At 31.1% G+C, this 14,914-nt stretch overlaps 1 protein-coding gene across 1 annotated transcript; it reads left to right on the plus strand.

Annotated features, from left to right (window-relative positions):
• Nucleotides 1-486: 486 nt before the first annotated feature.
• LOC110672058 (uncharacterized) lies at nucleotides 487-6,047 on the plus strand. Its single transcript, XM_021834724.2, has 7 exons — nucleotides 487-548; nucleotides 810-1,301; nucleotides 3,015-3,067; nucleotides 3,232-3,296; nucleotides 3,398-3,476; nucleotides 3,959-4,264; nucleotides 5,525-6,047. The coding sequence occupies exons 2-7, from the start codon at nucleotides 880-882 to the stop codon at nucleotides 5,677-5,679; spliced, it is 1,080 nt and encodes a 359-aa protein (XP_021690416.2). The 5' UTR covers nucleotides 487-548; nucleotides 810-879; the 3' UTR covers nucleotides 5,680-6,047.
• Nucleotides 6,048-14,914: the final 8,867 nt, after the last annotated feature.

Genomic DNA, 14,914 nt, shown 5'->3' on the forward strand with positions numbered 1-14,914 from the left:
AGAAGTTAGATTGGCACATTCATGCAACAAAAATGAGATTTGAGTATTTTTAGCATGCTCTCAATCTAACATACACATAAGAAAAAGGTCATATCTTCTTTTAACACGTTCAATTTAAATAAAATTAATTTAGTGAAAAAATAGATAATCTCTCTTAATTTATTTTTTTAACTTATATTATAAATAAAAGATATTATAAATAAATAAATTTATTTATTTTTAGAGTTTATTAGCTGATATCAGTTAAGATAAATTTGATGGAGTCAAGATAAGATGACTATGGTGCATTTCTAATTTCAAATTTAAAATCATGTTCATTTCTCATGCATTACAAACAAGAGAGAAGAGACGCGTAATTTTGGGATAAGAAGCAACCGTGACCTTCACCAAGCGGAAAGTGAAATGCAATCGCACGTACCAAAACAGTTAGTCACACGTGCAAAGCCATCTATTAAGTAGATTGCTGACTGAAATCAGTAACAAGAAGATAAAAGCAGCAGTCATAGGGAAGCAGATTCTATCGCTGGAAGATTCCATTTTCTTCTCAGGTCTGACTTATTTTTACCGGATTTTTTCGGAAATTATTTAAATGAATTTGTGAACGCCTTTAATTTTCAATTATACTTGATTTTTTGTTTTCTTGCAATCTATTTGTGCTCAAAAAGTTCTATGATTTTGGATAATTATTTGATTGTGATTGAGATTCTATTTTCTCGGGAAACAATCATGGCATTAGCAGTTTTCTGGAATTTTTTTGTTCGATTGTTAATAATAGATTAAAAAATGAATTATTTTGTGATATTCTGCAGGTGAAAAAGGCTTGGATTTTGAAAAAAAAGAAAAAAAAAAAGGAAAAAAAGCCTTTGATTGTGAGTTGTGATGCCGTACCGTGTTCGGGAGAATCTATTCATCGGAAACATCAGTGACGCGGCGGAGATTCTCCAAAACGGTAGCGCTGAGATCACGCATGTTCTCTCAGTCTTAAGCTCTCCATCTATCTCCTTTTTCACGGAATGGCGGAGTGGTCTTACCATTCCTGCTAAGGAGATTAAGAAGGTATATGTTGGTGGTTCTGAGAATGATTTAGGTGATGGGTCGAAGAGTTCTTTGTCGCCTGATAAGCTTTTGTACTCGTTGGAGTATGCTGGCAAGGATTTGAAGCTGGTGAGGATGGCTGTGCCCATCAGAGATATGGAGAGTGAGGATTTGTTAGATTACTTGGATGTTTGTTTGGATTTCATTGATCGGAGTAGAAAAGAGGGTTCTGTTTTGGTGCATTGCTTTGCTGGTGTTTCAAGAAGGTATAATTTGAATATTTATTTATATTTTGTTCAACTGAATAACCGGGATGCATTTCATGGGGTTATTGTGCTAATTAGGTTATTTTTAGATTGTAATTTTTGTGATTTTCTCTAGTTAATACTAATATGTATGATCAGTAATGTGTAGTGATTCCTCAAATAGAACTTCTGTCAAGTTGTTGTGACTATTGAATCTTTTGATATTGATGTAGAACGAAAATAGAGAGAACATAAAATATCTATTTTCATGCTTAGCATAGTTATTAAAGGCTCAAGGCGCACTTAGGTGCCAAGGAATCTTAGAGTCTAGGCGCAAGGCGTAGGCACGCGCCTGATAGGCCTTGCGCCTGAGCTATGTGAGGCGCAAAAGTAAAAAAATTTAAAAAGTTCATAAAAATCAAATAAATGTAATGTTTTTCTTTTTTTTCCTTTAGCATATATCTTGAATTGGGTTTGCTGGTTTGAGTTTAAATGGTTGTCATTTTTGTTAATGAAAGTGCTGACTTAAGATAGAAATAAAGAAAACATGCCTTTCTAGAATTTTGTGGCTGGAATAAAGGCGCCTTTAATAACTATGATGCTTAGCAAACAGTAACTTACCTTTTATTTGGATTGAGGCAAAGGGAGAGAAGAAAAAAGAAATGAAATTTGATTTCCTTAAATTTCCTTGTTTGGACATTACATTGAAGAGAGAAAAGAGGAGAAAGGGAGAGAAAAGAGGAGAAAATGCATTTCACAACTTCTTGCATTTGACCCAAAAGATTTCTCTTTAGATTGGAGGGGAATGGAGTGAAATTAGTTTCTCTCCATATTGGAGGGGAATGGAGAGAAATTGGTTTTTTTTTTTTTTTTTTTAATGAAATTACTTGTATGTAAATGCAAACATCATTTCCTTTACTCAAATTTCTCTCGTGTTCTAATAATCTATCCAAACATCATAAAGGAAATTAGATTTCTTTTCTTTTCTCTTCATGTGCCCTACTCAAATTCTCTTCATTTTCCCTACACAATTAAGGATCCAAACAAAGGGTAATTTTTAATGTTCCTGCATGGTAATTTGTATAGGCAAATATCTACAGAAAAATAAGAAAAACAAATCTTAACAGAAATAAGAAACAATTCTTTAGACAAATCATTAATAAATTCCCCTAATTGTAAAATTTAGGTTAAAAGTATGTCATTAAAAATCATCATGTTGTAGTCCCCTATCAAAATCTTGATGATGTCACAGGTTAGCGATGTAAGTGTGCATGAAGTGAAAATTTTGGATGACTTTGCTTATATCCAATGCACCTCCCTTTATTTTTAATTTTAATTTTTTGCTTGTTAGAGAACCTTCTATTCAAACACTTGTAGAGATGGTTGTTTTGCAATAAAAGAAAATCAAGGAAAAGAAGCTGATTGTTTGTTGGGCCGCCTGATTTAGTTTTATTTAGAGCAAGAATTCAGGTCCAAATGCTCGATTCTTTCCTATTACATGCCTATGCTCTGCACATACCAATGAGTGTTGATTTTCTTTGTGAAGAGGTAAAACAAGTATTGGTAGTTTAGAGGGAAGAAGGTTTTTTTACCTGTCTATTTGAGTTTTCATGTGCAATTAATAACCCTTTTTTTTAAAAAAAAAATATAGCAATTTATATTTTTCTATAATCTTTAACTATATAAAGCTAGGAAAAAAGGGTTCACTCCCTTCTTTTCATGTGTTTGTTGCAGTGCAGCTATCATTACAGCATATTTGATGAGAACTGAACAACTATCTCAAGAAGGTTTGAACAAATCCATTTTATTGCATTTTGGGTCAGCAAGTTGGTATATTCCTATGGCCTTCGTTATATGTACTCTGAAAACTGATGGCTTGCTTGTCTGATAAAATGAAAATATCCAATACCTTATTTCTCCCTTTTCCATTTTCACTTATGCATTTCTGCAGATGCTCTTGAATCCCTAAAGGAAAGCTGCGAGTTTGTTTGCCCCAATGATGGCTTTGTAGATCAGGTGATGCAAGGCAATTTAAAAGGCATGGTGTTTCTAAGGTTTAGTTTCCTGTGTCTTTAGACTATCATCATGCTATAATTATTTTCTTTTTCCTATTGCAGTTAAAAATGTTTGAGGAAATGGGCTTCAAGGTCAATCATGCAAGTCCAATATACAAGCGCTTTCGTCTGAAAGTATTGGGTACATGTTCTTAGCTCTCCTCCCCCTCCCTCTCCCATCCTCAATGCGGCTGGCCCACATGCAAAATGACTATGATATGACACCACATACAAAAAGGAATTGTTATCCTCACAGATATTGAATGAAATGACTTTTGAGACATCCAGTCTAAGTCTAGCTACATGAACTCTTATGGTATTAAGCTTCAGTATTTTGCATGAAGTAGCTGCTCTTAATCTTGATCTTGTACACATGAGCTTAGCATGACATAACTGATGCATTTGATGCTTTGCTTACTTATAAATATGGTGGTTCTCTTTCCCTAGTTTCTTTTGACAATGATCATCCTAGTGAATTTAAAAATTTGTACTTTCTTATATGTTCATTACTTACCACTAATCTTTGTATTGTCAACTTTCACCATTACTAACATATTGAATTATCACTGATGATTAATTTATGGTTATCACTTCTAACAAGGATTGTGTAAGCCCTACTCTTAGGTGATTCTTATAACCGTGGAGAGAAGATAGACAGTTCTAAACTTGGGGCTGATCCTGGCATGCCTACTGGTGTTTCCTCTGAGATTTCACCATCTCCAAATGGTGAAAATAGGCGTACAACTGCATACCGCTGCAAGAAATGCCGAAGAGTTGTTGCATTGCAGGAGAATGTGGTGGATCACATTCCAGGGGAGGGTGAGACATCCTTTGCCTGGAACAAGAGGAGAAGTGGCAATCCCTTTAACAAGTCTGATGAGCCTGAGTGTTCATCCCTTTTTGTTGAACCTTTACGGTGGATGTCAGCAGGTATACAAGCTTGTTTCTAATAACTTTTGATGCCTTTGGACTACTCTCTTTTATTAGCTGCAAGAGATTAACCTGTAGAATGAACTGTAACTTTATTGGCTAGTTTTGAATCGTTAGTGCGCTAGGCGTTAGAAATTCCTCATTGCTTTCATTTGGTTTTCTCAGCAAACAAAGTAGCTCATATGTGCATCTTCACTGGCAATTTGTAATTTCACCATTCATTAGAGGTCTTATTTGGGCTAATATAATCAACTTCCTATGTGCTATTAAATGGTTTCATTTTTATATTTGTTGGGTGCAGTAGTAAGGCCTACTGCCCTCTCAAGGTGAGAACTTAGGTTCGATCCTTGAAAAAGGTATTGTTAGAAGGGGCAGCCACGAACCCTAAAGGGATTAGTTTTTTGTGGACCGTAAAACAAATATAGAGGAATACCTGGTAAATCCAAAAAACGAATGGTTACATTTTTATGATACTTCTTAGAGTTGGAAATTAGGAACCTATTGGGAATAGAGAATATACTTTTCAAATGTGCAAGTTTTGCTCCAAGCTGTCTATTTTATGTTTTCACTTGTTTTGTTTGTGTTCCAAAGAAGTTCATCCTGCTTTTGCGATGTGTCCTATGCATTCTAGTATGATTTTTAACTTTTCATTTTGAAAATAATGACTTCATCAAATGCAAATTGTAAAAACCTTATGTCATGAAGTGGTACCGACCAGCAGAATGTGATGGACTTTTGTTACATATACGCACAATGTTGGATAAAATTGGGGAATTAGAATTATGAGCCACATGACCAACTTTGGAACTTCAGTAAAACTGTAAAAGCCAAATTAAAATAATTTTATTCTATTGATTTTATGGACATTGTTTACATCCTAGGCAAGGGATTAGAAGAGAAACCATCGGCATTACTCTTAAAGTATACTGGGCTTGCAGTTTACTATAATTTGTTATGCGCTCATGAGTAGTGGACATCATAAAAAAAGTCCAAAGAACTCAGATCCACTTCCACATCCACTGTAATTTTACTAGGGGACAATTCTTTGTGCAAAAAGGAGCAAGCTGACTTCCAACTTTCTGCGTTTGTGCAATTGGCTTTTTTCACTGATTATGAAACCATCTAGAAATAACTATGCTCAGTTGTATTTGTGGTTTATATCTAGATTCTTGTTAATGGGAGCAATTTTTAGGTACTATAATTTGTATACCTATGCATGAAATGATTAACTTTTGACAATAACTCTTCCTTGTCATCCAGTTGAGGAAGGTGCATTAGAGGGGAAGCTGTTATGCGCTCACTGTGAAGCTCGCTTGGGTTACTTTAATTGGTCAGGTATCCAATGCAGTTGTGGGAGTTGGATTACCCCAGCTTTTCAGCTTCATAAGAGCCGAGTGGACATCAGCAGTGTCTAGTATGCCTCAAGGCAAAAGATGTTGTCAAGCTATCATTGAGTACAGAATGCATCAGCATGTGACACGTTATGAACAAAAGTGATACCAAGCGATCAAAGAATGTTATATCCTGGTCAATCTGCACTCACGCAATGGAAAATCTCAAAACTTACAAAAAGCTGAAGTTCTAGATTTGTAGCTTGAGGTAAATGTTGTCTTGTATTTTCGGTTTATGATTCGATGATACTACTGGAGCAATTTGCTGATATATCAATTTTTATGCTGTCTTCAAAGTTGTGCAATTTCTTTTTTGAACTAAAATGTCTTGTAAGAGAGATTACAAGGTTAAAATGGATGGGTGGAAAGGTTTAAGCCCTGACTTCAATTTATATTGTTTGTTCAGTTCATTCCTTGAAGACTCTTCCTTTCATTTACTTCAGGGCTTCTTCATTTTCTATGTCACAGCAGTGTCTCTCTCTTTTTATTTTATTTTATTTTTTATTTTTTTTGGGGGTGGTTGATGGAACCTGCCATACTTCAGGTTTATTGACTACATTTCTTTTCTAATGGGTTTCAAAGAAAAAAAAAAATTAAAACAGAAGCTAAAGTAGAAGTTGGTTCGCTTCGGTAAGTAATTTTCATAATTTCAATGTTTCGGTTATAGGTTTGGCTCTAAATTTAACTGAATATTTTTTTAATTAATAAATAAATTATAATTTTATTTATAATATATTTAATAATATTATAAATTATATATTATAATTTTTTGCAATTATTTCGGCTATAATCTAATAACTTCTGGATAATACTTGGTTAATTGAATGCTTATCCTATATTTGTCTATAAAAATATTCGATTTGCTTTCAAACATTTTTTATAAGTATTTTTTGTTATTGATATTTGATGGTTTATATTGTCAAGATGTGCATTTCACTTATTATTTTTTAGCTTTGATTTTTGTTATATATATATATATATATATATATATATATATATATATATATATATATAAGGTATTATAAATATACATGTCATTCTTTATTATATATTAGTTAATTTAATAATCATTCTATTAATACTATAATAAATAATGACTTATAATATATTAATATTTATATTATATAGATAGATTTTAATTATTTTTAATAAAAAATTTGAGAGAAAAATAATAAAAATAAAATTTAAAATAATTATTTAAAATATTATATTATTTTTATATATTAAAATTAAAATATATATATATATATATATATAAATTAAAATTATTAATAAACGCATATATTAATATGGACAATTTCTTCATTTATTATGTAACATTATATGTTTCTTTGGTTGCCAAATTAACGTGGCACCTACAAGTTGACAACTAATCAATAAATAAAGTCTCTATTCCGCACATGCAAGTTCTCTTTACCATCGCCCTCTGTGTCTCCTGATGTCGCTCTTTCTTAGACCTTATTTAATTGAAGCAAGCTAAGAAAGCAAAAAGTTTATATTATTAAATTAATTTTCCTTTTCTTATGTAAGGGAAGTAAGTTACTCCGGTGAAACGTGATAAATTATACTTCCATAATTTAAGGATAATAAATTTATAAATTTATCTAATAATTTATTACACTTTAAATTATTTTATAAATATTATTATTTTTATCATTAAAAAATAAATTACTTTTTAAAAAATTAATTTTTATATTAAAATTTTTATATCATACTTTTTAAGAAGTTCCTTACAAGCGTACTCTCTGAAAAAGTACACTTACGAGGAAATATAGTATTTTGACTAACAGTGCCTTGGTTTCTGTCAAACACACCCTCTGTTACTTGGAATTATGGTTTTTTTTTTTTTTAATTATTATTTTCGTAAATGGGTGTGAGAATGCTGGGACGACCCTAACCAGCAATATATTGCTCTTATAAATAAATATTAAAATAATATATTTACATAAAAATAAATATTATAAATTAAATTAATTAATTAAATTATAGTCAAAATTTTATATAGATAATATTTTGCAATGAATTATTAGTTAATTAAGTAATATACTATATAAAAATAATATGCACCCAAATCCCATAAATTGATTGTTAATTGCAAATTGTTTTACTTATTCTTCCTTTAACACTTTACTCAGGAGCAAATGCATGGACACTCAGAGCACCATCTCATTTATAAGAATAATTTTTCACCTAGAATTTCAAAAAAGTTATATTGAATTCCTTCCATAAGAAAATGGCAAATGCAACCTCTATCCCAATTTTAATCATGCTAAATTAATTTAATTCAAAATGGTGTTCCTATTTTACACATTTTTTTTTTTAATTGCAAAGCTTTTGTATTACGAGTCCCATTGGGAAGTACACAAGATAAAGTTTCATTCCAGGACTCAAAAGAAAATGTGTCCTTGCAAGTTTATAGATCCAGCCTAATCAAACAGCCCAAAAAACAAACAAACAACCCTACACAATATTGGGTAACAACTTGACCCAAAGAGCCAGCTCCTTCACCGCCGCCGCCGACATCTTCCCTTGTAGTGGCAACAACTCAATGGAAAGCATGCAGGTGGAAACCACCCATCCTTGGCAAAACTAGGAACTCCGTGCTAACCACCAAAATGAATCCAAATAAGAAACCTAAAAAACACTATAAAAACAACAGCCATGGAAGAGGAAACTCAACAGGTTGACTCAGGCCAACGAGGAAGGGGGTTGGTAAAGCTCCATAACTTCTCAATCTCATCTAACTGGATGTTCTGGCACTGGAAGCCAAAGCCGACATAAAGACCTAGAGTTGCCACCACCAAAAGCAAGGAAGCCTTCCTGTCGCGCCAAGAATCAAAGAAACCCAAGGAACAGAACCGACCCCTTTAAACCATATGATAGATCAACCAAAGATGAAACACCTGCCCTTTTCAGCTCTTGATTTGCAAAAACATCTAACCAAAAAGGATATACAATAGTGGAAGGGTGGAATCCCAATATCACGGCCTGACAATTGCTCTCCCTGCCAAAGGGACGCTCTCCTAAGACTGAGAGAGAAAAAAAACCAACTATAATGGGATTCAATTACTCTACTAGTTATTAAGCTTAGAATTTATGTTAAAGACACTTAAGGAACAATTAGTTTGTATCTTTGAACTTTTCAAATGATCTGTTGTTGACACTACCTCCAATTTATAAAATGATTTACTATCATTCAGTACGAGTTAAGAGGATAGATACATTTAGTAACTTCATAAATATGTGTATAAAGAGTTAGAGTTTTATATTAAATAATAATTTTCTTTTAATAAATAAATAACTATATAATTTTTATCTTTTTTTTTTAATTTTTCTTATCGTCTATAATTTCATTGAATCTAAAATTTACTGTTAGTATTGGCTAAATGACTTAACAATAATATGAATTGATTAATCAATTTATTCAATTTTTATTAAAAAAATTTTAAAAAAATTATTTTTTAGTCTTCGAGACATGACACATCTATCCTTTTATTTTTAAAAATCAATGGTTTTGTCTCTCTGTTTTAATTCCATCAAAATGAAGGTCCTATCAAAATTGCTGTCAGTGAAACATAAAATGACAATAATACCCTTGCTTAACTTGAAAATTCCTAAAACACGTGCCACAGTCTCACACAACATAAGCATGCATTGCATAACCCTTTCTTAGGCATTTCATCAAACAAGGAACATGCATTACACATCATAAGAATGGAAAAGAGTCCAACAAAAAATCTTAGTACAACTAATATGAGCTAAAGGATTTATTCCAAGAATTGAGAAATTACTAGGAATCCCAGAGAAAGAACAAAATAGGAAATATAGAACATTCCTTAGATCAGGGGAAAAACAACAACTTGCTTAGCTGTCTGTAACAATTCACTTGCAGGTTATCATACTAATTTACAAAAGACACGGCTTCTACAATAACTGAAAAACCTAACAAATTTCAGCTAAGCTAACAACTTCTTCTCCATTGGACAAAGTTGTTGTAGGTTCCCATCTTATCTTAATGCATCGTTTCACTAATTCATTTCCAATTACTTTTCAGCAGCTTAGCACTTCATTCAAATGGTACGGATCAACAACCTGTGAGAATGTTGTGTTAATTGGCATCAATGGATTGAGCATCCCCATATTGGCAAAGGGATATTAACTGGAGAATGAAATTTTAACCATGATATCATAATCAAACTTTTGTTTCCTCATCAATCTCAACAGAAAGTAGAAAAACTCTATCTCTCGAGATATATTTATGGGTTAAGATCATCAACTATTCAGAAAATTCCATCTTTGCATCTCATCTCTGCCAACATACAACATCTACCATTTTAGAAATCCTCTCATCTTCACTCTCGCTCTCATTGTCAATCATACCTTATCAAATCAGAGCAGAAGCAACTATAACAGCAACAACAAATTGAGAGCCAAATTGAAACCCATTTAGGTTCAACTTTGAGAGGGATTTGTCTGACTTGATTAATGCTTGTGTTCACTTTTAGAGCCAAATTGAAGATTGTTCAATGGTTTATTGGTGAGTGAAAAGTAAAATCCGAAAGGAGAAGAGGATTATAAGAGGAGGAGTGGAATTCTATAACAATGGGGATTCCTATGAAGGAGAATTTCACAAAGGGAAATGTAATGGCAGTGAGGTTTATACGTACTTTGTCAATGAGGTATGGGGTTTATCATTCTCTGAAGTCGAAAGCAGTTGAGGATAAGGTCAAGCTGTTTTTGGTTAAAACTGTAAAATCAAACCAAACCAAACTAAATCAGTTATTTTGGTTCGGTTATTTAATCTGTTTTATTGATTTTTATAGATTTTCGATTTTTGATTTAGTTCGGTTAATTAACCAAAATTCATATCAAATAACCGAACCGACCAAAAATAATAAAGGCCTCTGTTTTTTAATATGTTTCCTGGCCCAATATGCAAATGCCCAGCCAATTTCTCCCCATACTTTCCCATTCTGTAATTACTAAACCCTAAAATATTGCCTCTTCTCTCATGTGCCAACATTTCTTCTTCTTCTTCATCTTCTTCCCTTTCGCTTCTCACCCTCACCTTAATGCTACATCTGTGAGTTTACGATAATTCTCAGAAATTGATTGAGTTGTTCTTTTGGAAAAGGTTGTTCTATTTGATCGAAGAAGATGTTGATAAAGTTTAAGAAGAAGAGTAATAGAGCGAAAGGACTGAGTTTCGACAGTAGGAGACCGTGGATCCTTGTGGGCCTTCAAAGTGGCGTGATCCAGCTATGGGACTACTGAATGGGGACATTAATTGATAGTTTTGATAAGCATGATGGGTCTGTTCGCAAAGTCCTTTTCCACAAATCTCAGCCTCTATTTATGTCCACAACTCGTTAGTTTTGAATTGTCCCCCAATTCTCTATCTGCCCAACTTGTATATTGAATTTTTCACTTACTATAAAATCCATCCCTTGTTCATATTTGATTTATTGTCTAGATAATTGAAAAATATTTGGGCCTAAAAATATGTGGGTGCTTGACTTGTTTGTTTGGGTGATTTAACTAAGATTAATTTATGTTTAATTTCTTTAGTTTACGCTTTTATAATTGTTGAAATTATGTGTTGAGATGATTTCGTTAAAAGAAATTCTGATCTTTAAATGCTGTATTTGGTTTTTGTTGAATTGCAAATATGCAATTTCAGTATTTTGGTGAAATGTTGTGATATTTTTGGCCATTCATTTATTCGCGTTTTATTGATAAATTCAGTTTGGTTTAAACCAAATTAAACTGAGCTGATATTTATCTCTCGGTTTAGTTCAGTTATTATTTTGTTATTAGTTTGGTTTAGTTTAAATTTTTTATGAAATTTGATTTTTGATTTTTTGATTTGATTCTATTCGAAATCAAACCAATCAATGGCTCACCCTAGTTGAGGAAATGAAATTTTGAGAGCATGCAACTGTATCCATAGCAGGAGTTGTTGCTGCTTAATTGCGAGAAAGTGAGGGATGAGAGGACATAGGCATTCAGGTGAGCTAGACTGCGAGAAAGGGATTAAAGGCATTTCTGGAAATAAACTTTATTCTCTTTCCTGTAGCTAGGTTTAAACTATTGACCTAACATATTTGTTGCAGGGAGTGACAATTTGTTTAACTGAATAAAAGCAAGGGATTGAAGTGTTGATTTTGAAAATAAAGGGACATGTATGTTAATTATGACATACCTAAGGGACTAAAAAGTAATTTCTCAAAATCTATATATTAGGAGTAAAATTAAGAATTAAATTTAGAATGATTTTTTTCTTGAATATGGATTAAAAAAATTAAAATTAAGAAATTATTATTCAATTAAAATTTAGAAAATTTGTTTAACTTAGATGTCGGTTGCACAAATTAGTTTTTACATAAAAATTCAATTTCTAGCAAATTAATTAATTTATTTAGCTACCAAAAATTGTACAATAGATATCCATTATAAAAATTGTTCTTTATATGTAAATTAATTTCATACAAAATATTAGTTAAAAAGGAAAAGATAATATAGTTTTAATTAAAAACATAGAGGGAATTTGAAATAGAAGTTAACATAATTTACTTCATGTATAAAAGTGGTTTTTAATGTGTGAGCTTTAGTAATATTATATAATTGAAGTTCTATTTAGATTAGGTTATTAAATAGCCAATTAAATTAGTTTTTTATTTTTATATTTAAAAAATAATATAATTATAAATAATATAAAAAAAAATTAAGGGTGTTTTTGACAATTTCAATGTTCCCTTCCTCTCACTTTTATATGTATTATAGATATATAATTTAAATATAATTTGAAAGTTGGAAAAAAATATCTATCATCTTACAATTTAATTTTATTTTTTATGTAAAAAAAATCAATTTTTATAAAAATAAAATTTAAATTTAAATTACAAATATGACTATTACAGTTAATTATTCTTTTAATTTTATAATTATATTTAATTTAACTTAATTATATTATAATTTTAGATCAATGATATATGGATAACTAATGATATTGATGAAGGAAATGCGTACAAGATATAAGGCATTGACGAGTGCTTTATGGTAACTATACAATTGCTTTCAAGTACTTTGATGAGGTACAAGGAAGGCTACAACTGCTTTATGAGTGGTTTGGGTAGGACTTTAGATAAGATCCGACTGGCTCTCCTGCACTTCAATGCTTAAGTTAGTACAAAAGAAAAATAAAGGGTAATAAAAGACAAGTAAGGGATTGTAAGAATGTTTCAATTAGGATAATAAATATTTATATATACTATAAAAGGACCAGTAATAAATAAATATAAGATGGTCTATATTAAATGGGATTGTCTCATTTAATTAGATGTCTGCATAAAGTCAGAGCATGCTACACTGAAAGTAATAATAACTCTTAACACATGTATAATTGTGGCAATGAGTAGTTAGAAATATAAGTATAACAGGTTATTTAAATGGTCCAACTAACTTGTTATCAAGAAGTAAATAACTTAAAATATAAATCAGATGAGTGCTTAAATGGTCTCGGAGTAGAACAAATCATTTGTTTATGTGTTATTAAGTTAGGTATTTTTGATCACTTAAGATTATGACAATTAGGTGGAGAGAATGAGTAGTCTAGGGATCATTCTAAAAGGTAATAGCCGACTCTTGAGTTGAAAACTCTTGATACAACTGGTTTGATTATATGGCTGCTTGAGATTCGTATCAGGGCTTGCCTTCGGGTAATATAAGAACCTGAATTATGTAAAGACACGTAACATAAATCTAGGCAAATAGGCAGTTTATGAGGTATATTACTATTGTGGTATTCGAGTAGTATGTTTTAAACAGCCTCTTTTTATTTAAAGACATGCAGCATCTACCCAAGTAGTCGAAGGGGTTATATTGTATTGCCACCTTCGCACGACATCCAAGTAATATATGGTGTACGAACCCTTTTTATCTAAGGACATGTGACAACCATTAAAATGGTTGGATAATTTATATTAAATCTTATATTGTTCTATAGAATAATTATAAATAAAATTAATATATTTATAATATAAAGAGAGAGAAAGAGAAAAATAAAAGTTGTCAACTCAAATATAAATTTTTTAAATATTCAAAGTCCAGAGAAACAAAAAGAGAGAAGGAGATAGTAATAGTAATCATTGGATATCTTATTGTTAAAATTAAATATTAACTTTATAATGATTCAAAGTTTAAAGGAAAAAAAAAAAAAAGGAGAGGGATGGAGGGCTAAAAGAGAAAAAAGTAATATTTAAATAATTTAATGTTAAACTTGAATAATAATAATAATAATAATAATAATAATAATAATAATAATAATAATAATAATTAATTTTAAGTTTAGAGTGTGTAAACAAATTTCATCTCCCTGAAACTGCATAGTTTTGTTTTATTTAATAATTGAATATGGATATAATAAGTAAATTAATGTTTATACAAAATTAATTTAATCATTATCTATTATTTTTCACTTGACATAACCCTTTTGGTCATATTTTATATTATAATTATAATTATAATCAACTAATAAACGTAAACATAAATACATGTCTTGCGTCACTTTATGACTATATATATATATATATATATATATATATATATAATCCAAATGTAGGGGTCGGTTCAAACGAACCGAATCCAAAAAACCAAAAACTGAATTTTCATAAGAAGGAAAATCGAATCAAACCAATAAATAGAACTGAATTGATCAAATTGAAATAAATCGATTTGGTTCGATTCTTCTTCCAATCCCAGCATTTGTTTAACCATTCATAGTTTCACACAGCTTAAGCTGTGTTCTACTTCTGCTACTGTATAACAAACACAATTTCTTAGCCATTCACAACTTCTCAACCATAAGTTTCAATCAAATTCAAACCCATTTGAATTCATAATGCGGAGAATTGGAGAAGGAAAATATTAATAATAAATAAATATCCATCAAAAACACATAACCAGAAGTTGAAAATCACATATCCAAAAATTGCTCTCAACGAGAATCAACCATCCATAAGGAAACCCCCCAAACATATACATACACAAAATCCACAAGAAAATCAATAAAGTTAACATAAACCCATTAATCAATTGGTAAAATCCACAAGAAAAAAAAAACGTATATATTTACATTCCACATGAAATCAATAAAATTTCTGAAACTCAGCATACACAACGATGCGTGAAAGCAAGGAGCCAGTGATGGCGATGCCCCGATGGGATGGTGGCGAGGGATAGGTTGCATGCAATAGTGGCA

The sequence above is a fragment of the Hevea brasiliensis genome, chromosome 3 (genome assembly GCF_030052815.1).
Source record: "Hevea brasiliensis isolate MT/VB/25A 57/8 chromosome 3, ASM3005281v1, whole genome shotgun sequence".
NCBI lineage: Eukaryota > Viridiplantae > Streptophyta > Magnoliopsida > Malpighiales > Euphorbiaceae > Hevea > Hevea brasiliensis.